Genomic DNA, 24,996 nt, shown 5'->3' on the forward strand with positions numbered 1-24,996 from the left:
CAAATGATGATGAAGAAAAGTAATTTTCTATACATTCAAAAGAAATTTAGAAAAGGTGCCTTGGGACTAGAAAATGTTAATGTTTTACACCTACTTAAAATATAAAAACCTCACGAACCTAACCAAACTGATAGAGAATTCAATTTTTTCGAAAAGGAAACGAGTTGAAAAACATTGCGTAGCTCTGGAACCAGTGCTGTCGAACGCGACCACCAACAGGAAGCCCTGTAATCCACCGGTGTGTGCATACCCGAGTTGACCACGAACCCCGAAAATACTAGATATCCGGCAGTCCCTGGTGCAGGTTAAAGCCACGGAAGAACGCCTTGTTCTTGGCGCAGTTGATGTCGTGCAGCTCATGATCGCAAACCTGTGGATCGGATCCTGCCGAGTAGAGCGCCCGAAAGTCGGTACTCTGCGCCACCAGGACCGTCGGACGCTGGTCCCGGCAGCCGATGCTCGTATTGCTGGCGTTCCGCATCAGATGTTGGTGTGCTTCGCATTGGTATTGCTGCTGCATCTGGTGATCCGGCGGACAGTTGGGAAAGGGCATCGCAGGGCTCGACCCGATCCGATGCAGCGTGTTGATGCTGCCGGTACTGAAGGTGCGCTCCAGGATGTCGCCCCAGTATTTCTCGGAGCACTCGACGTCCGGCCGGGGAGTGTGGTTGGCCGAGCGGCAGATGCTGGCCGGAGGTGGTCCCGGCGGTAATGGCAGTGTTGTGAGGCGGTGATCGTAATCTAAGCTGATGCTACACTTTTCCTCCGGTGAGCTTTGGCTGTCAGTGCACTTTGTAAGAGATACGCATAATAGTGGATTTTTGAAATTACCGTAAAGTCTCAGTTCTCATGAAAGTTGAAATTGATATTTTTTCATGTTATACCGGTAAACGGTTTTTTTCCTTTGATTCATGCAATTTATTATATTGTATTCAAAAGCATCATGGATTTTTTTCTTGTATGATAATCAAACTATCCATCAAGAATGGAATTCACGAATTCGGTGGAAAATCAACAGCGTTAAACTGTAAAATGATTTGTAATTTGTGTATGTGCAAGCCTTACGTGTTCATTCTTATTCGCTCGATAATGGTTTCTAGGTGACTTACCTTCGAACTGAAGAGCTCCTTGCAAATCTTTCGAAACCTCGCGTTCAGCAGCCAGTACAGAAAAGGATTCCAAAAACTACTGCTTAAAGCTACCCAAGTGACACAAAAATCGATTGATGGTGGTATCTGTAACGAAAGAAGATTTCACATTTTATACGAGATCCCATCTTCGTTATGATCGGACCATCGAACATGAAAGCAAGTTCCCATAGCCCAGCGGGGTGTTTTTCTTTTCGCTCCCCACCACTCCTACCCTGAAGTAAAAAGCAGGTTGTTATCAAGAAGGGTGTGCTCTCATCAAAGACACTCTAAGCTACATGCTTTCCACGGGATGTTTTATGATTTTCGGTTCAAACTATTCGGGTCCATTCACCCGAAGCGAAATGGTGTGTGAATGAGTGTGCATAGTTTTCACCTCGTTGATTTCTGGTTTCCACATTAACGGATCGATTTCATGTGGCGCTATGCAAATTTTAACCGTTCCAACGGTGTCTGCACATTCGAGCGTATTTGCAAGTTCAAAGGTAAACATATGAGGAGTGTGCTTTTCAATGACTCGTCGCAGTTTCTGGTGTCGTAGTGGTAATAAATAAAATTAGTTAAACATTTAACTAGATACTTCGCACTATTGGCAAATATGTATGTTTCACGTAAGCTAACTAAACTTGAATTTCGTTTAAGTTTACAAGAATATATGCAGTTAGGACGTTTCAGGAAAAAAGTTATCTATATTTTGTTGTTCAACTTTTGTGTGATTGAGCAATTTTGTAGAAATTCGCAAAAGAAGGGATGGAGCAAACCAAATAAATATTAAATTAAGAGCGAAGAAGAAGAGTGAAGAACCATCGTTTATGTCCATCAAACATGCAAACAAATCTGCCTCATCACTCACCTTCGAACCAGTACACGTGGCCACTATCTCCTGTATCGTCCAGGGTGTGATTATGACTATAAAACCTAATGATATTGCTGCCATCGTCCGCGACGTCGAGCCATGTATCCTTCTGTCGTCGTCTACAATAAACTGTAAACGTAAAGGAAAAAAGGTGAGCATTGTTTGGTACTGAAAATCTGCCAGAGTGATACATGTGGAGTAATTCATTAAACATTTATGTTGAAACCGATAAGGTGAGTTGCGAAAAGTTTCGAATTGGTCGTTCGTTGGTTGGTTGGTTGGTTTTAATAAAATAACAAAGCTTAACCGGACCGAAGCAATATAGGAAGAGGGAGAGTAAGAAAACAAAAACTAACAACACACGAGTGAAAATATCACAAGAACACAGTTTCACACCGTACGCAACAATTCCAACATAACATTTGTCACCGCCGAAAGGGCGGAATTATGGTTCATCTCCAATTCTAATGCCCCGCGCCTCCTTCTCGCAACGTGGATGTTTATTTATGACGGCAGGATTCATAAATTTCTCCAAAAATCCCAGTCACTCCGCGCATCGGACCTGAAGGGAGGAAAAGTGTAAGAAGAATATGGGAGCCATTGTGCAATACGTTTTGTGTGCGGTCTCGAATTGAATCATGTTCACCCGCGAGGACGATACACGAACTTGTTTGTATGAGAAACGTTCGAGGTCGTCCACCATAACGACGTCTGGCAAAATCGGGATAGGTGTGAGCAAGCAATAAATATTGCTTTCGACATGCTCGATTGAACGATTTCACATATCCTCCCAGATCGCTTGAAAGGATACAGAAAAATAGCGCTTTTGATAACACTTGCTTAGGTTGAAGTGAGTGTGGTATCAATAGACTGCTCATCCATCCAACAGGATAGTGTTTTATTCGTATTATCATTAACTTTAGTAAGAAATTAAAATTAAAGAAACAAAGTTTGCGTGCTATGCCATCAAATCAATAGCCATCAATCGTTTTACAATCCGTTTTATTTCGTTGGTTTCCATGCCGCATAGGTTTACAATAATACATTCAATGCTTCAATTGAAGTAGATTGTTGATTGAGCATAGTAATCTGAAGCTTGAAACCTGCACCACTTGTTTATTAGTCCATGTTCGAATCTTCTGTCATACAAATGTATTGACTCGTATGAGTAAAGAACAAAACACATTAGTATAAACTAGTTTACATTGATTTATCGAACGACGTAAACCGAGGTCGACGAAAACCTGGGCCAGCCTATATAATAATGATTAAGCGTCAAAATATTCGTCTAGAATTTTTTTGAAAATATTTCTTAAAAAATTAACATTTAGCAAATATTTAATGTTAGCCTATGTGGCATCTACTACTAATCCTATTTATTTTGTCGTGTTTCATAAACGATTTATATCTCCTCTTGGACTGCTCTTACATCAGCGTAACGATAAAACGATTAATATCAACAAACAACAACACACTTCAACATCATTTGCAGATAAAAAGCTTAAACTTTATATTTCAATTTACCTGCAGACCGTGTTGTTTTCCACTATTACGTCAGACCATTACCCATTAGCTACAACTTATCAGATACTCTGCCCAGCACCAGGTTTCATGCAACTCCGGAGTGTAACGTTGCAATTGGGTAGCGTTAAAAGCCAATGAACCAACATTGCATAAATTATCTTCGATGTGCGTTGCACCGAAGCTAAACGACGCGTTTGTTATGTCGTTGGTGAACTGTCATTCCAACGGTTCGCTCCCTTGGAGCCACTTTTTGTCCCGCACGTGCATGAAAAGGGTGTATTCCCAGTGGGAACATGAAGGTACCTGGCACATCAGGGCCCGAGAGAGAATGGAAAGGGTAGGATTGTCTCCTGGTGGAACGTTAGCCCTTTTTCTGCGGTTCGAAGGACCCATCGCGGTAAGGGGGGTTTGCTATCCGACTCTCTGACTGAAGGCTAGCATTTCCACTACCAGGTTTCGGAAAATAGCTGGCGTAAAGGAAAATATTATCGGCACAGTTAGAAAACTAATTTACTAATGAAAAATAATTAGTCACAAGGCTCGAGTATAGCTTACTGTGTGCTGTATGAATCCGAACGGTGTGAATAGCGTGCCGATAGTGTGCACAAATTGGTTTACTGGATTTCAATCGAGTTAGATTTTCGATGAACAAGAACAGGACTGTTTTATACATATTTTAAATATGATTTTGAATGTTTATAAAAATCTCCAATTGATAAATATACATGCATTGTTTGGTACTGAATATTATCGCTTATAACAACCTCTCAGATGAATTGTTCAATATTTGTGAAAAATATTTCATTTGTAATCGTCCTCGGTTTTAACAATTCTCTTGTTAAAACTCATAGTCACAGATACATGTAGTTCTCCCTGGTTTTTTTAAAACATTTAAACATCAATTATGCAATGGTCGTTGTTTGCATCCTCGTCATCACCATCCCCTGTTTGAGAGGACTGACTATCTACGTAGACAAAAGGAAAAAGGATAGTAACCTCCTAAGTTAATTAATTTTTTATGCCAAACGATGAAAACAAACATAAGTATACAATATTATTCAATTATGTCGTTTTTTATTTTGTTTTTTATTACTACAGGATCTAATCGACACTTTTACTGATTATAAAGTCTAAGCTCCGCGACAGCCGAGCGGTAGCGCCGGTTAGAAAATCGGCCCATGAGCGCCGGGGCTCACCACCTCGACGGCGTGGGTTCGAATCCCAACCGAGACCGGACCCTCCCCTGTACGAGAGGACTGACTATCCACGTACAACAAGGAAACAAGTCTCGTAAGTCCTTAACGGGCAGGCATGACCAAAGAGGTCGTTACGCCAAGAAGAAGAAAGTCTAAGCTCTTTAAAGTCGAAGCTATTCTTTCTTTAAAAACCTCGCGCATTTATGGTTGGTCAATAAAAATCATCCAGTCAAATCACTTCAATTTTTTCTTTAACGCATGCACTAACAGAGTTACATCATAAGTAAGTGAATATCTAAAAACAATACAGAGATAATTAAACTAAATACCGTTTCATTGCATTTGCTGCAGCTATTCTATTGTTTTTGAAAAATTCGTGTCTCAAGTAAACCAAAATGAAGCATTTATTTATGTCACGAGTACCTTTCTGAATTGTTTCGGCTTAATTTTTCTGACCCAAAAGTTATTTGTCTTTCCGATGGTAAAAAATATATTTTAGAATATTCTTCTCTTAAGAGAGCTCTTGGTATGGTTGTGTGTGATGTGCAGTGGAAAGGACTTAGCTTGCCGGCTGTACGGCTTCCGAATGGCAGCAGCAATCAAAAGTCGATTATTGCATACTGTTGTTTGGTTGCACGCCATCCTGTGAATCTGTCGACAGCTCACAGGAAGAGCAACGTTATACTTGGTTCGTAGCACGATGCGCACCAAAAGTTGTTCCTCGGACGCACAATAGCCAGCGGAGGAGAATTGCATCGAACCGCACAAGTTGAGCCGCTGTCCGCCTGGGTCGACTATCCACACCATCGGTGGAGAAATAGGACACCCCGTGATTCCAGCCCGGAACTTTGTCGACTCCCGGCTTTCCTTTTCGACGACCGTTCCGCCACCATTCGGAGGTAGTGGCAGAAAGCAGACACACGACGTTGGCCGTTGAAAACCCAACTCGGACCAGCCAGTCAGGGCGGTCTTCCGCCTCTCTCAAACGTTCCATTGATAAGAATGAGGTTCAAATACATCACCAACAGAACCTACTCGGGCGGCCCCTTGGATGTTTGACCTGGAAAAGACTAACCGAGCGGCAGTGGAGACTCGAAGCCTCGAGAGACAGAAGGCCTTGTTCAGAAATATTCAAAAGCCATTAGTTTTTTGTTGTTGCCATTTTATTTTTTGTTTCGCCGCCAATGCGTCGTTCAATCTGCGTGGCTGCCTGCGTGCTCAGCATGGTGCGAAGGAGCGATGTCGGTCAGACGGTGTGTGTGGTGTTGTTCGTTAGGAAAGGACAGTTGTTTTTTTTTTTTGTTTTTGGTTCGTTTCAATATTGCCACGAGAATTCGATGCAGGGCAGCAAAAACGAATCTCGCGCTCCAGCCCATCAGGATTGCCGGGATGCCAAAAAGCGAAATGGCCGGCCAGTCCGACGCAACGAATCTCTGTCTTATAGCTTACCATCGTCGAGAGCACACGTCATCGGGAAAGATCCAGAGCGGGGCAAGTAATTTCGAGCAAAATGTGCCGCACTTCACGGTTTCGCTAAGAGTCGGCTGGCAAGGTAAGTAGTTGGTAGGCTAGCGGCATGGTGCCCGAGAGTGGGTCTTGTTCTTCTCGCACATGAATAAATTTGTGGTCTTTGAATATTTAAGAACACTTCACTTTCAAGCTCGACTGATATCGAAGAAAAAACAAACCCAAAAGTGCGCAACCTACGATGGCAACCGAAGGGAACGTCACCGTGTTCCATTTTGCCCCGGAAGTGTGGAGACAAAATCGGGAAATGTTTCCGCCGTACAGTTTCCTGCTGGGTGGCGTATAAGTTAATAAATTTATTACCATCCAGTAAATATGCTATTTAGAATGGAAAAGCTGTCGTAAAATATATCGAAGCCCATTAGTGACGCTGAACGTTCTGGCTTCGTGTTTTGCAATGAAAACAATGAAAAACAGTGCGGGATGGTGCGGTAATAATGCAATTGATCATCAATTCGTAATTGAGAGCTCAGAAACGGGCGTTACCAGTGGTGATGAGTTATTGTTTTACATACATTTCGCTCATTTGCCATAGAAATGGTGGGTATGATAAGAGCAAAAAACAAACCAGTGACTGCAAAAGGAAATCAACGACAAATGATTGGGGGACTTCCATTTATTTTAAGTAAATGAATGCAGGAAAGTAAATGCAGTTGTTTTTCATTCACAAGTTCACCTTAAATTCTTTAGCTGAGAAAATCAAAATATTCATGTTTATAAATGATCATGAGGGTTATTATTATGTTGTTAGTCAAAGTTGTTCCTAGATTAGGCAACTTAAGATCACAATTTTGAATCAGGGTTGTTCTTTTTTCTTACACAATATTAATTAAACTGTGTTATTTTTTTTAATTTCTTTCAAGTAATAAGTAGTATAAGCGAAAATTAAATTTAGAAATGAAAGAAAGTTTGAAATTTAAATATCACTAGTTCTCAAATTTTTGGGTTTACATGTATTTGTCAAGTATTGAGAAGATAGTGATAGTTCTAATTAATTCTACAATTACAGTATTCTCTCGTTTTAAAAATAATAGAATCAAAAGGATCGTGACAATTGCGCTGTTGATGGAGTATACTTTCTTTATCCAACATAAATAACTAAATTCAGTAATATTGTTGAAAAATGTTGCTAGTAAAATTCCGTGAGTCAACATTATTCTGTCTCACAGATTGTTCCGGTATCAAAAGAAAGGTTTGTCGAATATTTTAATAAAACAATAATGTGTAATAACACGTTTTGATTTAAATAATCAAAATAGATTTAAATGAATTAATGGATTTGAGATTTTCCCTCAAAACCCAGAAAAAAATTCTTTGAACCATGTTAATAATCAAAATTCTAAATAAAGTGTTTGAAAATCTATTGTTTGCTGTAACGTGACAATTGTGAATATCCTGCAATTTAATGAGATGCCAACCACAGTCTTAACCGTTGATAATTGAATCTTGCGATCGTGCGATCCCTACAATTTCTGTCAAGCATAAATCAAACCGCTTTCATTTCCCTTGCATTAATGATTGCACACCGCTAGTAAGTCCGTCCGTTTCCGGTAAAGCTGTTACGGTTCATTATCTAAACCGTGGATAATTTGTGCGATACTCATTAGTGTGGTTTCAATTACAACCCAGGCTGAACTTTAATGTCCAAGACGTCACGGTTCGATGAAGCTGCAGCGTACTGTACGCATGGACAGTAAAATGGGCATGAGCCCATAAGCAATATTTTATATATGTTTTGTTTAACAAATATGAAAATTATTATTTTCTACAGAACGTTTATAAACAATTAGCTGTATCTTAATTTTACATTCACCCGAAAACGAATTTTCTAAAAAAATCAAATAAGACTGAATTTAAATCAGGTCTTAAAAGCTGTGTATACTTTATTTTTCTCAGCTACTAAAATTGTTTAACAAATAAGATATGATTAGACATTGAAGCTAAAAACGAACAATTGGCTTCCCATGAATCCACAAATTGTAAAAAGTCATAACAGTGGCGTGGAACGGAAAATCACAACGTTCTGCGATTCCCGAGCAAGGCGACATGCAATTGTCACAGCGATTCTGAAATATTAAAACTCCTAATTCGTCCATGATAAATGCCTATTATGTCGTGACATTTGTTTGTTCACAACATATGGTTTGGTGGAAGCCAAACAAAATCGGCGGTAGGATTTTCACCGCACGGTAATGAGATAGGATTTACATAATGATCGGCATTATCGGAGCTGCTAATTACTTTCACGTTTTCTGCCATGTTATCATTCGTTAGGTACTTTTGGAATCGCCAATCGTTTAAAGCTAAAATGGCAATAGGAAGGACACTATTTCGCAATCATGTTCGTTACACTTGAATGTTATAAATTCTGAAAATTTGAATTCCAAACACATTATGCTAGTTAATTGCAATAACATGGCATAGCTGTGGATAACTTGTTAATATCTATTAAATAATACGAATAAAAAATGAAATTACACTGATTCTATATTTTTCTTATTACAGTTCCAATACAATGCCTAATTTGTTTTGAAGGGTGAACAAACGCTTATAAATAAACAATTTTTGACGTTTGGTTGAGTAGTATAGAATCGATGTTCTTTTTGTACAATCGTCCAAATTCTGATCAATATCTCACTTCCAGCCAGGGAGTTTTTGATAGCATTTTGATAGTTCTAGTAACGAGCAAAGACGGTTTGCCAAATAGTGTGTGAAAGGCAAGGGATTGCAAGAGTTAAGACATTCCAAGTTCAACCGTCTGCGTGTGACGATTCATTTTGAAACAGGGAAAAAGTATAAAAAGTATCTGCCGGCAAGTATCGCATAAAAGTTAATGTTTATCTGAGAAGCGGGTTGGGGCAGGATGGCTTACCTTGTCGGAGAAGGACACCGACATCGGCGTAACAGCGGTGATTCCCGTGAGCGTATTCCCATCGCAAGAGTGGTGCTCCAGACCGGAACCATTAGCCGTCAGTGTCGTCCCGGCCAGCGTCTCGATGGTATCTCCGTTGCCCCGGCCTCCGTGCCCCCCGCCGTCTCTGCCGCCATCGGCCGAGGCTCCGGTGGCGTGTCCGGTGGCGGCGTTGCCATTGCCCCCATTGGCCGAGGCGTGCAGTGACAGGGAGGTGGCGCTCGGTGTCGCCAGACGGTATCGATTCGCGTGGAAACTCGACCCGTAGCAGTACATCAGGACCATCGTGGTGGGAAAGTAGAGCGCACAGCTGGACAGGATCCGGTAGGATGATTTACTGTAGAACGGCTCGCACGCCAGTAGGCCGGTTTTGTTGAAGTAATAACCTAATAATGATAAATTTATATGCGCACATTCGTTAATCACTATCGGAGTGGCTTTCGACGCACGCTGGGCTACATCTATGCATGAGTATTTTGCGGGTGTTTCTGTCGACAGCATAGTGTGAGTAAATACACAGGATTGTTGAAATCCTAGGAGGCACTTTGAAGACTCAACTCAGACCCTTCTTGCCCATCTAGGCCCTCGTAATGTTGACCTACTCCGCTTCATTAAATTGTTTCGCGTTTCGAGTAACATTAATTATAATAATTTATCCGTGCACACTATCAAATGCACAATCTCAATTGATACTCATACGAACCATGCAAATTTTTTCAATACACATTCAGCGTGCGTAGCAAACTGTTTCAAAATACTTGAAAATGCGTATTAAAAATTGGGAGCCTATAATAAATACAGTGAAAGAGCTCAAGCATGTGTTAAAAAAGTTTTCATAAGTTAGAGAGAGTGATAGAATAATCAAAAAAGCAATTTTTCATCAATTTGTTATCATATCAAAGCATAAAGCCAGGATGCAAAAAGACCGTAAGTATCAATCATTTTTGAAAATACTTTCAGAAAAAAAAATCAAAACTGTTTTTGTCATTTCATGTTCAAAAAGATTTTGGCATGTTCGAAATAGTGTAAAAAATTAAATTGGTGCAAACCAAAATTTAATTAAACAGAGTTTTTCATCCTTCAGGGCCTTATATGGCTTGTAAACCAGTTGTGCCCCACTCTTGTATTATTACAACTCTTTCACATCTTAACGTCAAAAAAGCTGATAAAATAAATTGATATCAATTCAAGATTTATATTCAAATAGAATACGATATTTCATCAAACAATTTAGTATTATAATGATTTGTAAAAATAGAACAGATGGATTTTATGTACATTAAATAAAAAAGGTGGAATGAAATAGATCGATTTACAGTTTGACCAAATGTTACCCAATATATCTAATCTTTTACTCACCTTTAGGAAGAACCAACATTCCAAAGCAGGTCAAACATAATATCCATGTAACGCTTAAAACCGCAACACAGCCCTGAAAAACAACAACGATAGAAACATTGTGATAAAAAGTCAATTATGCTTTTTGCACAAAACATTTTTGACATCCTATGTTTAGATGGAAGTTTTTCCATACTGCGGAAACATTTTTTGTCTAAATAGAGAAAAAGAACCCGGAGCCCCAAATATTCTACGACGCTTCCAGTGTTTCAGCATTGTTTAATCTCGTTACGTGTAGGGTCACGTTGAATATTTGATCGGCTCGAAAGGGATTCGCATGGTTTTTACGGAATTATTTTGGCCCTTTCTGTTTCTGGTTCTTTTGGGTCAAACAATGCAAAATAAAAACCGTTGTAATTAATGCTTTTATGTAATTAAAATGTATTTTTCACTTTGATTCTTTTAAGGTGAATATTTAAGCTTATTCATAGATGAGACGTGGAAAAAATGAATCTGATAGTAAACAGAGAAAATGCTGCTATGCTACAGTCAGCCGAATTGTTTGCAATGCCAATTGAACTGTGACCACGTTACTGCGCTGGAGTGAATCAAAAAGGAATTGTCACATCTCTGGTTAAGTACAAAGAAATTGATGAAAATTTGTGGTAACAGATTTGATGGGTTTGAAATCTGAAACAAACCATTGCAATGTGGCAGGTATTTGTTGTCCAAAAAATAGAAGATCAAAAAATATAAAAAAACAACAGGAGATACGATGCTTCATTTTAGACAACGTTTTTAATTCAGCAAGTTATATTTTCCTATAAATTTTTTACCATGTGGACTCGAACGAACAACAAATAGAAATGCACGCCATTTATCTCCTAACTAGCCTGTAGTTAAGTCAAATTAGGTAAGAGAAACGTTTCGACTGATGACCGAACCAATTCATGTTTGATTAAAACCCACCTTTGAGTTTAGAGTGCATCGTTCGCACTTGTACAACATCGAAACAATTCAGGTGGCGGAAATTGTCGCTAGGAACGTTCTTGCACGACACACCGTAGCAACGGCAAACCTATCGCCGTAAATTACACCAAGCTCACGACAAATTGAGCATTACCGGTAAACCGCAGTGATTTTGTCCTAGATCGATGAATCGGGAAACCCATTGACAATATTGCGCCACCATTGATTTGAAACCTCTCCATGTGGCCGTTGTTCTCACTCAGACGGCAACAGTGAAACGCTTTAACTGGACATGCCTGATTTCTCGCCCTACCCCATCAAGACCTATTATGTAGCTCGGGAAATGGCCACTGCAAAGGGGAGTAATATTGAACACCTTCTCTAAGTTCGATGAGTGGTTCAATTTTGTGCACCTAGGGATGGCGTGTTACGTCTGCAAATTGGAACAGGCTGGGTCCGTCAAAGGACGACAGATTTAGTTACAGGTAAAAGGTGACCGGACGGGTTCATTTCAGTTGAATTGAAACCCAAACCAAGGCCGACAGGGTATGATTTGTGGACAGATGCTGGGATAAATGCTTAAAAGGTAGTATTGCCGCTTGGGAACGGTTTTGTGACTGTTTTAGAACGATGACGTTTCTCTTATCCAAATGAAAATTGAATTGAAGTTCAATTAGGATGATTTAGGGAAATGAATTCTAATAAGACGTTTACGAACAAGCAACTCAACGGTTAAGGTCTGATATTGTTTGATTTAATATAAGTAGTTTATAAACAATTTAAAAACTACACGTTTTGTTTTTTCAACGTAAACAATTTTCACAGCCCAGCCAACTCAGGCAAATCGTTAAAAAGGTTGACAATACTTCGACAAACCGCAATGGTTAACAAAAGCACTCCACTTCTGAGAGCGAATCGTGCGCCACTGGCGAGGTTCAGTGAATACCACAGGTTGGCCCAGAGTGATGGTTGCTTGAAATATTTGAAATGAATGCATTGCATATCGGTCACATCCTCAAAGGTGATGGTCTGCGGACGCAGTTCCTGTAGTGCCAAGGTTGCGGCACGTATTCCTGCAAACGAGTGATTGAACATTTAATTAGAAAAGACCAGCCGCAAACTTTTGTGACATCGAAATGTCTAACACATACCACCCTGAACCGAGCCATTGATGAACCCTCGGTACCAGCAGCTGACGTTGGTAGAGCCAAAGATTAAGCAGCGTGCGAACGTCGGATACACATCAAAGTAAAACGGTATGGGGTTAATTTCGAGTTGGCATTCAAGAGGTTTCAGTAGCGTTCGACAACGGAAATTATTCTCAAGCAGTCGCAGGATTTGTTCGCGTATACGATGTCGCTCGGTGTCATCGATTTGACCGCGCAGTGGCGAGAAAAAGCTGCCAGACAGTTGAGCTGGCCCCGTTTGGAAGCATATTAGGTTCCGACCGGGAAGGAACAGGCTGCCAGTGTATCCATGTTCTTGCCAAGATGGCGCTGGATAGAGCAGTGTAAAGGAGGTCTCGCACCATATTCCCAGGAGCGAATTCGGCTCGGTGAAGTAGTGAGGTTGAGCGGGCTGGATGTCAATGCATATTAGATCCAAACAAGACATCGCTAGAATGACATATCGCGCGCGCCAGCATCTTCCAGATGTATCAAAAAGTGATACAACTCGATCTTGAACATCTGCGGGTAGTTCGATCTTTACAATGTTGGTGGAGTAGTTTACAGTTCCATGGTCAATCTTTGCCACCAGTCGCTCGACGAGTATTTCCCAGTTCGGGCACCCAGTTGGATACAGGTGATCCTCCTGTTGTAACGTTAACATTTCGTAAAGTTGTCTCAACGATGACATCGAACGTATCAGCTGTAGACACTCGGACACAGTCAGCTCAGCCGGGTAGAAGCCGGTTCCGATTTTGATTAGGAAGCGAAAAAACTGCCGGGATTTCTCGAACAACAGCATGTCGCACAGGTATTTATCCATATTTGACGGATTCCAAGTTATTTTCTGTTGTAAACCAAGACATTCTAATTTTGCCATAAACCGGAACGATTCGAATCGAGCCAAAACTCGGCGTAACGAAGGAATGAAGCCCTTGCATTTGGAGTTATTACAATCGAAAGGACCGATATCTAATCGGCGCACTTCAGAAGCATTCAAAGACTGTGCTGCATTCTTCATCGGGCTAAGTGGAATACGGAGCTCGCGGCACAGCATTGCGGCATGGTATTGATCGGACGTGATCCAACGAGATTTTAACCCTCCAAGTTGACCGCCGGGTTGATTGGTTTTTTCGAAAATTTTCATACTGATTCCGCATTGTTTTTCGGAAATGATTTTAGCAGCCACCAATCCCGAAATTCCTGCACCTACAATAGCAACATCAAGTATTTTTATATCAGCGGCTTGCTCACTTTGCTTCGAATTATCCTTTGTTTCCATTCCCAAAAGTAATGATTTAATTTAAAAACTAAAAATTGTTTAGAAAAGGCCAAAACTTGTTCCAGTGAAACTATTTACAACAATACATTAAAAATGTCTTAGGAGATAGGTTACTTTGATACTTTCAATTTTCATCGCAATAGACGTGTTGCTTAGATGCAAATTACGAAATTCGAGATGGAACAATTTAAAAGTTTATAAGTCAAGATAAACGGATTTAATGCAGTTTTTTAATGCAGGTCTTTACAACTAAGTGTGACAAAGAAAGTATGCTATTGTAGGTAGTCCAAAACACAGACCGAACGATTGTAAACTGACTGCCAAAAATCGATTATCGTAAAATACGGATGGAAATCAAATACTCCATTTCATTTCAAACATATTTGGCGCAGTTAAGGAAATTCTGCATAAAAAGTTGAATAACCAAATCAATGTTCGGTCAAATCATACTACGTTTTGCACAGTGCTAGCCTAACTACCATAGAATATAAGAAAAATAAGTGAGGAACTCTTAAATTGATATTTCTTCAAGTTTCAGAAACTCTTTGTGTGGCACATTATGTTCCTAACTTGGCGCATGGTTTTTGCAATGTTCAATGCGCGATGTGTTCCAAACTTGGCGCACTTAAAATAAAATGGATGTAGTTCATCGAATTGAACAGCTTTATTCAAAATTCAACTTAAAACAATAGTGTTTCTATTGTTGTCTATTGTGTTCAACAGCAATTTAAAAAACAATTTAGCTTTTTTTTTGCAGCGGACTTTGGCTTCTCTCGTGAAAATAAAACTATCTCATCGCTAACTTTCATAATCTCATTCATCAAAGCCTTCTATGATTTAAAAATAGCTAGCGGTGCGAACAGTCATATTCTCCACGGTGAATAATTAGGAACACTGTGAGCCAAACTTGGCGCAAAATATTTTCGCTTCAAAATTAGTATAAAAATCTCAAAAAGCACCGAATATAACCACGATTCATTAGAAATACTTACGTTTTAACAGTTTCTGATAAAAAAAACCTAATAATTTTTCCTTTGTGGATAAATGATTGGAAACAGTCGAACCCCCTCCTTAGCAGCGTTGCTAACGCGGGTAAAAAATGGCGCACTTGTGGGATGGAATTTTTCATTTAATTAACATTTACATTCAATAACAAAAAATCAATAACATGTTTTGACCCGGATATATTGTACAAACATAAAAAATATACGACTACATATTCTAGGGTGAAATAATTTGGAAATAGTCTAATATCGAAGAAAATATTAGAAAGTGCGCCAAGTTTGGACCCGCGCCAAGTATGGTGCTTCTACGGTATCTGAGTTTTTAGTGAAAAGTTCTAATAGGGAGGGAGTAACTTACACCAGATGGATTAAAAATAGCATATTAGAAAGTGTAGTAAACAATGAGACCGCCGATAAATGTAATGAAGTAATGCCGATCCAAACAATATAATCTAAGAAAATAATCTTGAACATATGTGGAATTATGTACAAGACGATGTATTATCAAGGAACGGTGTTTGAAACACTTTGTGGTGAAGTAATACATACTGTGCTGTATAGGTGCACAAACACAAATGTTCAAATATTCCAACATAAGTGTAAAAAGAAACCACATGCAAGCAGTTCCGGATGGTTTGCTAATGGCAAACATATTTATCACGTGAAATCTTTGGATGAACCAATAAACCCATCCCAAAGAAGACTCTCCAGAATTCGGAGAACCAGGAATTCACTTTGGCGGATGCCGGCGTTGTGAGCCACAACGCTGATCGTTCATGCTATCCATCATACCCTGGCGTGTCGTAACCCTTCCGGTTTCATCCTGCTACGCTGCAAGAGTTTTTGCATGGCAATCCCTTTTCGTGCTAGCAGGAAGTCATTGGCGTAAGCTTACTTCCTGGCCAAAACCCCGGCCTGTATGTCGCTACCGGACGTTTGGCGGCCTCATGTCATCACTCAGACTAAAGGTTAATAAATTTTGTAACGGGCAACTGCCGCCCAAGGTTCGTCCCCAGTCCCCACACTTGGGGATGCTGGCGACAGGGACACCTCAAATGATGGGCAATTCATCTTGCCATCTCCGGGTGTCGAAGGCGAACATTTCCAGCCGACGGTTTTTCGCTTCAAGGACCTTTCTACTTCCGATTCGTGTCAAAGATGCTACGGGACGTAGGAAATGGGACAAAGCCATTGAAATAAGGAAGAGAAGGAGAGAAAACCCGACATTCATCCAAAATCGTAGCACCGGAACACGTTCGAACAACTCATTCGTTTGTCCGGGTGTCATAGTGATAAATACGAATCAGCACAATATTGTTCACATTAACTATGATTGATAGTTTTTGGCCGGCGGGCCCTGAGCGGACGGAATGACCAGCGACGACTTTTTGACGTTCTGTGGTTCCCTTCCATGTGCTGCATACGCACGCCGTATGGACCCTCACCCTCGTTGTCCCTCATTACTCATCGCGCCCCGGCCAATCATGGCCGTGAGTGAAATGAATTCGAGGGACGCACAAAAAATGGGGCAACTTTTCTGATTTTCACTCCCAGCATGGCGGACGATTTCCCTGCGTGCACGTGCCACCCGTGCCTCGGGTGCAATCGGCTCAGTCTCGTGAATTATGGTATTTTCATTTTGCGATCTGTCTAGCACCATGTTTTTACCCTCCCGCAGAGATTGTATGAAATCAAACAAAAAACGATCGCTTTAAAATAACCCAAAAAAAAAGTGGGTTGTGTCGTGGAAGAGACAAACGGGACCCGGAACGGAATTGGGCTTCGTTAGATTTCCCTTTTCGCACACGCAAAAGTCGGAAGTCCAGTCAGGCGCGCTCACCAGGCCTCGCCAGCACTTATGGGTTGATACGGATCGATCGGAAAGCGATAGTGGTTTCAGTAACCGATGGGATTCGTCGGCAATTCCTTTTTTGTCTGTCTGCCTGATACGAGAAACGAAAACATAGAAACGCAACCGCGATTTGAGTCAAGGGTTGCGTGCGCCTCTCGTTGCCTTCCGCGATTGAATCGAGCGTACAGTTGAAAGATGGAACGAAAGAGAACGAGAGAAAGCAAGCAACTAAATAAAAAGGAAACTCCTCCGTACGGCCGGAAATGTGCCAGAAAACGTGAAAATGCGTTGTTTACATTTGGCACCATCGTGCACATCCGCCAACAAAGTACGACTGCCATCCGGTCTGTCCTATCCTATCTGCTTCGGCGAATGAGCCTGATCAATGGTCCGGCAAAACGACCGACTACAACCGTGGACGGTTTTCTGCCCGGTCAACACTTTGCCAGCAGCACCTACACGAACACGTTGGCGTCCTCGATGCCGGGCTCGCTCCGGGGAGCGTTCGAATGGCGTTCGTTTCCCCGAACCCAAAACGTAGACAATCACACGCGCAAATAGGGACACGTTTTGGCCCGGTCGCCCCATCGGAAAGCATGATTTCTGCTCCCCTTCCCGACGAGGCCTGAAGGTTCGACCGTCTCTCGTTTACACGGACCTCGCTGACCGGGAGGCGTTTTCATTTGTCATCATCACCACCCAGTCATCCAGCGCCCGGGGGGGAAAGGGGTCGACCTATGGGAGTAGGGCTATCTACAATGTGTGTATGGACCATGTAACATGGTCACTACGACACCGGGAAAAGGATTATCGAAAAGCGGGGCCGACCGTCACTCGACCGACTAGTCCTGCAGATGCGGTCAACTGGGCTGGGCAGGGATGAAAATGTTGGAAAAGCAAGACTTTAACCATACACTAGCGAGACAACTTTCTCGGCCTCGGGTTCCTATTTTCTCCCATGAACTGGGTCAAATTATGCAACCAGCTGGGGTGCGCGAGATGTTTTTGGCGAATAAACATTCCTACATCCTTTCACCGTTTCAATGCAAAAGTACAATGTTCTTCTTAACAATATACCATGTTAGTTTTTGTTTAATTTAGCTATTGTGGCTTCTAGAAGGACATAGGAGGTTACATATAACTGTGTCATTTTATTTGTAATTCTTCCTTCTATAACTCTACACGTAATAGCTAATTAGTCTCCTTACTATGTACAAATTTTTATAGAAAAAACTAGCCCATTCTGTATACAAACTTTGTTATCTAGGAAATTTTCAATGAGAACGTTTTGGAAACGGGATAAGTACATTTTGTTTCAGTGCGCTGCTTTTAAAATACCTAATGTTCCACGGTTTTCAAAATTCTTTACAAAATTTTTTATGCTTCTTCGAAAAAATCTAGTATTAACTTTATTACCTAATCGCATTCTTTGAATCGTATCAAACTAAGCACAAAATGATAAAGCATGCTAAACTAGCTTCTATGAAAGAAGCTGAGTTCTGCTACATTACAATTTACGAACCTTTCAGAGTAATAAAAATGGAATGTGGAATTTAGTGTTTACACATTTAAGTGTAACAATATTTGGTATTTTTAGTTGTGTTTTGAAAACAAGCCGTTTTTTCCGGTAAGTTGTGCCAAAATTTGTTTTTTTTTTCAGGAGCTTTTAAGAAGCAATATTCAAAATTGCACCTACACAAGCAACATTTTAAGTTTCATGTTTGGAACCATCAGGTTTTTGTTGAAAATTGATCAAATATGCAATATTTCTCTTGTTTTTCTATTGCTCAACTATTTAAAAAGATATCAAAAATAATAGAAGGCTGCATAGTATCTAATTTTACATTAATTATAAAGATGCATATTCGAAAATATGTGCTAATGATTGTTGCATGTTTTACAAGATTAGAGGTGCATACTATAAAGCGAGTAATAACAATAAACATTTACACTTGAATTAGACTAGCCAACAACATTGTATAAGCTTTGTATGTTTTATTTCTTTGTATCCCACGCAAGTTTCAAACGGTTTCATCTTTTCTAATGCAAATTTACTAGCCTTAGTTTTTCTTCATTTCATCGATTTTTGTATTTGTGTAGTTCCTTACATAACTCCAATTCAAACCTACGATCAAAAAACGTATTTTTCATACAATAGAACGAGCCAGCGGTTATGTACACTATTGTTGAAGCATGTGCAAGCAAACTTGCTCAGGTAAAAAAGTGTATTCCTCACAATTATATAGCCTAATAACTTATACAACCTAGCTGCAGAAACACTTTCAACAAAAACAGCTTGCGTTCTAGCTTGAATTGAAGAAATTATAGCTAATTGAGTTTAATGTTATGGCACAGATTCTTGAATGAGAGGGATTTATGAAGTTCACACGAACTGTTAGCTTACACTTCTGAATGTTGTGTGCGACTTTTCCTTTCACCGTCTTTGACTTTCAACTTTGACCGACCCCCCAAATCAACCGGCCCACGCTTCGACCACCACGATGAAGACACGAAATTGTCATCATGCTTAATTCGACTCCGAACATCACTCCTGCTCAAGCACAGACGAGTTTTTCTTCCTCCGTTTGCCCAAGTGCGGCACAAAAGAAAAACGGTGGGCGTAAAACTGTCACCACAAGCAGCAATGTCAGCGAGAGTTTCGAGCGTACGAAAAGCAAACCATCCCCTGGAACCCGGCGGAATGTAAGATGCGAATGATGCGAAGTGCATTAGCCGCTCTGTCGTTTTGTCTTAATTAATCTATAAATCCTTTCCCCTGAGCCGTCCGCCTACGCCCGAATGGACCATTTGATAAGCACAATGTACGTCCTGCCAGTGCGCTTTCCCTGCAGGGGAAAGAGCGCCACCAGAGGGCGGAGTTGTTTCGCAGCTTATTTCGCTGCTGCGGGTTCCGAATCCGGACGTCGACACTATCAGTGCGGCGTCGGGCCAGTACTCGGAACCCATGTAGTGTGCGTTCGGTTGCAATAATTTTGTTCGCATTAGTGCCTCCCCGGGCCACCACAAAGGCCCCTGCGTTGGATTGCAGATTCTTGGCTTTTCATAATCGTTTGCCGGCAGCAAATCATGCGGCTACGTGCTTCGAAATGATAATTTTATCGGTCCGAAACGCTTGCCACAATTTGCCAGATTGAATCGTCGAGTTTTCCGCCAAGCACACTGCCTTCAACAAAACTTGCGTCCATGAAACTAACTGCAGGACTAGAACTAGGAGGACTGCTATGATGCTGTTACAAATTCAGGTGTGGTTTTATCGTACCGTAGGGTGATATGATAATCATGGTTAATGCATTTTCTCTTAGTATAAAATTGAATCAGTTACTGCTAATTTCCAACCAAGGATGCTGTTTTGTATCTGATAATCGGTTTGTAACGTTTATGGAAATGGTAAGAAGCGTCTATAGTTAATAGTAAAAATAACTTTTTATGCAATTTATTTCAACTACTTTTCTTGACAGCTTTTTCTTTAATAGTGATGGCTGTAAAAGCTGAAGATATTTTATCCGTTTCAGTAAATTCGTTCAAAATAATATAAAAATCTTTTGTTGTTTCAATTATAATTATTTCTATTTGTTGCTGCTTGACTACTACCATTTATAACAACCATTCAGCACATGTAAAAACAAATTCTTCGCAAAAGAAAAGTTCTCTAAATTGTCGAGTTTAAAAATTTCAAAACATTAAAATGTTGTCCAAATTGTTTTCAGTTCATTGAGCGTCTAAAAAGCTTCTAGTTCAGTTCAATCATTGAACTTCTAAAAAACATATTGACTATGATAAAATTTGTTAAATAAGGGAGTTGGATTATAACACGATTGAAACACTCATCCAACATTCGTGGACTCGTATAATCAAGCCAAATAATGTAACGGTTCCACTGAGCGTATTGATTCGGTGGTTCAGCTCATCTTTTGCCAAACAGTCCCAGTGCCCTAAATCGATTGTCAGTAAATCAAATTTTAATGTTGTTTCACCATCATTTAACGCGATAGCATTCGGCTGGTTTATGTGTTTCATCTTCTTTTTTTAGGCACGGTTTGCTATCGATGCTTTCGGCTTTCGGTCGAGAATTACTTCTGTCGGTGGCTTCTTTTCCCCGCACCGGAAGCAAAAGACACTGGCAAATGGGAAGGGCACCGATAAGGCGAACGACATAGGGCTTGCCGAGTGTGAAAAATTGATTGCTCCTTCGGGAGGAAAAACTGCCCACGGTCGTTTCGCGATGAAAGTTGATGCCCTCGGCCAGCTGGCAAAGAATGTCACGCTGGCGGAAGGTTTGCCCTACCGGGTAGTCTCAACAATTGATTGTTTGATTATACGATAGGAAAAGTGTCAACTTCGAATGAAGTCTCGGTTACACTGCTCTTGTAAACAATAGAATGCGCCAATCGGGTATTGCTCACGAACGTTAAAAAGATAAAAAAAATGTTATTTTCAGGTTATTTCGTCGGTGGATCGAACAGTTCGGACTACTGTGACGAAGCGGGAATGGTTTTCCAGAACCGGGAAAGCCAAAAAAATAGCATCGTCCAGCAACACACTTAACCGATCAATGGGATTAAGCGAGAAAGTGGAAAAGTCAATCAATTTTCACTTACGTATGTGCTTTGCCATTCAAGGGATACTGGAACAAACTCTGGGAAGTAATCTCATTTCTTCACGTCATCAACTTCTAGCGCTATTATTATTGGTTTACAACCAATTGGAAGATATTCGGTTTCGCAATGCGATACTAATATCGTTTACTATGCGTGGTTTGTTTGTTGTTTGGTTAACTCAAACTCAATTTCTCTCGTTTACTTCCAACACACTTATGTGGACACGAAAATCTGTTTTGCTCGCGTGTCTAACATGATTGGCTACGGATCATGGCAAATTGGTATGAAATCGGCTATAAAGATTATTATAACATATACTAAAGGATAAGCAATAGCGTTTGAGTTTCACTATTGTTGATTGAAGCTGTGAAGCTGTGTCGAACACACCTATGTTTTTAAAAAAACTGTTACGCGTATTTTTCCATATTAAAAATAATGTTTTGCTGTCCAAATTGCTGTTTATTTGTTCGATTTAGAATATGTTCGGCATTTTAATACCAATTTTAGTTCTACTTAAGTTTAAAACTAGTAAGTAAAAACCAATTTTTTTATTGTTATAGCTTTATTTAAAACAAAAACCTCCATATATATACATTTTTTTTTGCAAATTTTATATAACAGAAGTTGTACATGCCAGATGTTGGAAAAATTTCGTTCAAACCTACGGATTTAGGTATCTGTTCCAAATGTTTGAAATAAGAAAAGTTTTAGCAAAGGGAAGACCAAACTCTGCATGATTTCCCCCCAAAAAAAAAATTATTTGGGCAGAATGCCATCGTCGAAAGTGCAGCAGAGGAGAAACAAAACACACACATAAATACAAGAGTGCAACATTCGTAGATCGTATGGCAAAAACAAACCAAAGGGAACGCCTCGGGGCCACGAAAATAAATTCTACATCATCAACCGGGAAACGATATCGGGGTATCGGAATGCTGATGAAATCGCCGGACACCAGAGGATTTATGGGCGCCTATTGCTTTGTGGTGTCCGGTTTGGGAACAAACCATGCTGAAAAAAGACACGCACACACACACGTTTACAGAGGCCTACGGGCAAGTGGATGTATGTTATTGAGTTGTTTGATTGTATTTTTATTGCCATTTATCAAAAAGGACGGCTTGGTGAGCCTCGAAGGGTCAAGTTTTCGGCTGGGAGTAGCGTAAATATTTACGGCCGGTTTCATAAACCATTCGATAGCTCAATTTGGCGCGAACTGGAGCGTGTTGGGTACTTGAGGTTCGTGCAAACTGGCACTTGCTTGAACACTCACCTTTTTACTGGATCGCTTATGATATATCCGAGGATGAAGCACGCACAGATATCGGTCGACAGCCATGCACACGAGTATAACAGCACTTTGTTGTGATAAAGCTCCTCGGAGTAACGCCTGTAACGGTGGAGGGAACGCACTAAGTTAGATCCGGCCGGTGATTTGCCGTAAAGACAGGACGCCGGCCGTACCTGGATTTGGCAGAAGATTTCCCCGTAAGGCCAGCAGTGGAGTAAGGCAGGTAGGGCGCTGAACGGTATGATCAGGAGCCCGATGGCCAGATCGTTGAGGGCCAGCGACGTCAGCAGGTAGCGCGGTTGGGGCTGTATGTAAAGCGCATAGCGGCGGCTATTGATCACCAGTATCACCATCAGGTTCGCACTGATCACCAGGAACGTTAGCAGGACGATGAACAGCGCCTGGATGACATCGAACGGGCCTATCTGGCTGAAGAAGTTGCCGGCAAATCGATTGTTGGAGCAACTGATATTATTTATCGCTGGTGCTACTAGATGTTTGCCAGCCTTCAGATCCATTACAACGGCTACATTATCTGCAACGAGAAGGGGCAGAACGCCACGTTCTGAGGTTGATAAATGATAGCTAGTTTTATGTTCGTGAGGTCGGCTTTGGGCAAGAGCGCGCGTTCAAGCTTACGTTAACCGTCGTACAATAAAGATGTTTTTCGTTCCATGGAATTATGGCGTAGCAGTTTTGACTTTTATCCACGCATTTATGGACGAGATTCCAGGATGATTAAATATCCATGCGAAAAAGTAGATAAACGAGCAAACTAGAGTACTGTGAAGCATGACAGCAATAAATTCCGTACACACACTTTTCTATAAAATTTTCTCAGCATTTCTGGACTTGTTATTCCCAAAATGTTGAACATGTTCTTATGAACAACCCCATGAATTAAATGAAATTAAATGCATCTACATGTATTAAAATGAATTGATGTTATTGAATACATACTGCAAACAATTGACCTGTTAAGTTTATGTTCGTTATCTCTAATAGGTTACAAAAAATGCTTTATAGATGCATATTATTTTATCTTCTATTATTAATTGAATCTTCTTGTGCTACGATGTAAGTATAAATGATTATGTCTTTGTGACGAAGTAACATGATTACTTTTCAGAAAAGCCTGATTGGGTTGACATTTGTGTATCGCAGCATACAAAACCCCATATTCTCGTATGCCAAAGGTAGATTCACGATAAAATACATCCATGGGTTGGTTTTCGCGTGAGTAGATATCGTTATAATATGGCATAATCACATGTGAGTGTATATTTACATTAATCGCAGTAATTTTAAGTGAAGCAACAAAGTGGCATTTCTTTGTCGGGTTTCGAACAAAGTCTCATTTATTTCACACCTCTCGGGAGAACCACTGCCTGCGACTTGTTTCAATCGATAATCCAAATCCCGTCTGACGCGAAAACTCACTTTGATATACATCTAAATGTGTACACACGAGGCGCTTTCTTACTTACAACAACCCGCCTTAGCATTGTAACTGTCACTACGTGTCGCTGACTTAATTTAACCACCGGTCGCTTGGCTTTAAACATTTCACACCTTCTTTTCACAGACCGGAGAAGCCCGTATACTGTCGTACTGTGGGTCGCCAGAGTAAACATTTGGCTGGAAGGTACGTTAAAATATACCTCAAACGTCGCTAGAAGCAACCCGAACGACCGAACAGGAACCCGCAAAATCAACTCAAACAAACACACTAGAACGAACCTTTTTCCTCGGATAACCCTCATCGGATCTCGGAAGCGGTCAACAGTTTACAATTCATTTTGAAGTCATCATTAAATCCGGCTCTCAAGCAACTGAAAGCCGTTATAAAAACTCCTGCTTTCTGACCTGAATATGGCTTCGTTTAGAAAGTGTCCTTAAAAAAGATCGAACAGCCGACCGCTCGGATAAAGAACCCTTTGGCTGATAATGGAAATGAAAAAGCAAGCACAAATCAAATCGCACGACGTGGAGATTGAGTCGATCATTAGCCTAGGGTTCCGTATTATTGAGTTACATGGTCCGTTAAAGGGTTGTCGGCAAAATGTGATGAAATTTTGGTACAATTAATTAGATTATTATGGCTGGTTTTATCCGCTAATTTTGCTGAAAGCAACTTCGATTTTGATTTCATTCGTTTCATTATCATAACATTGGTGGCAAAGTTAAATATTTTCAACATTCGCTTGACACAATTATTATTGTCAATGTAATTATTTAAATAGCTCTATAAAGTTTTACCTCACTGCAATTCCGTGAAATATTAAAATGGTTAACAATGTTGGGTCATCGTGT

The 24,996-nt window shown here is 40.5% G+C and overlaps 1 protein-coding gene across 1 annotated transcript; it reads right to left on the bottom strand.

Moving 5' to 3' along the window:
- Nucleotides 1-277: 277 nt before the first annotated feature.
- LOC131287630 (5-hydroxytryptamine receptor 1A) lies at nucleotides 278-23,201 on the bottom strand. Its single transcript, XM_058316693.1, has 8 exons — nucleotides 22,857-23,201; nucleotides 22,666-22,782; nucleotides 10,522-10,594; nucleotides 9,124-9,548; nucleotides 5,800-5,815; nucleotides 2,002-2,123; nucleotides 1,110-1,235; nucleotides 278-790 (listed from the first exon to the last, which is right to left on the bottom strand). Exons 1-8 carry the CDS (start codon nucleotides 23,199-23,201, stop codon nucleotides 278-280), a joined length of 1,737 nt encoding a protein of 578 aa, XP_058172676.1.
- Between the last annotated feature and the right edge of the window lie 1,795 nt (nucleotides 23,202-24,996).

The sequence above is a fragment of the Anopheles ziemanni genome, chromosome 3, assembly GCF_943734765.1.
Source record: "Anopheles ziemanni chromosome 3, idAnoZiCoDA_A2_x.2, whole genome shotgun sequence".
Classification (NCBI taxonomy): domain Eukaryota; kingdom Metazoa; phylum Arthropoda; class Insecta; order Diptera; family Culicidae; genus Anopheles; species Anopheles ziemanni.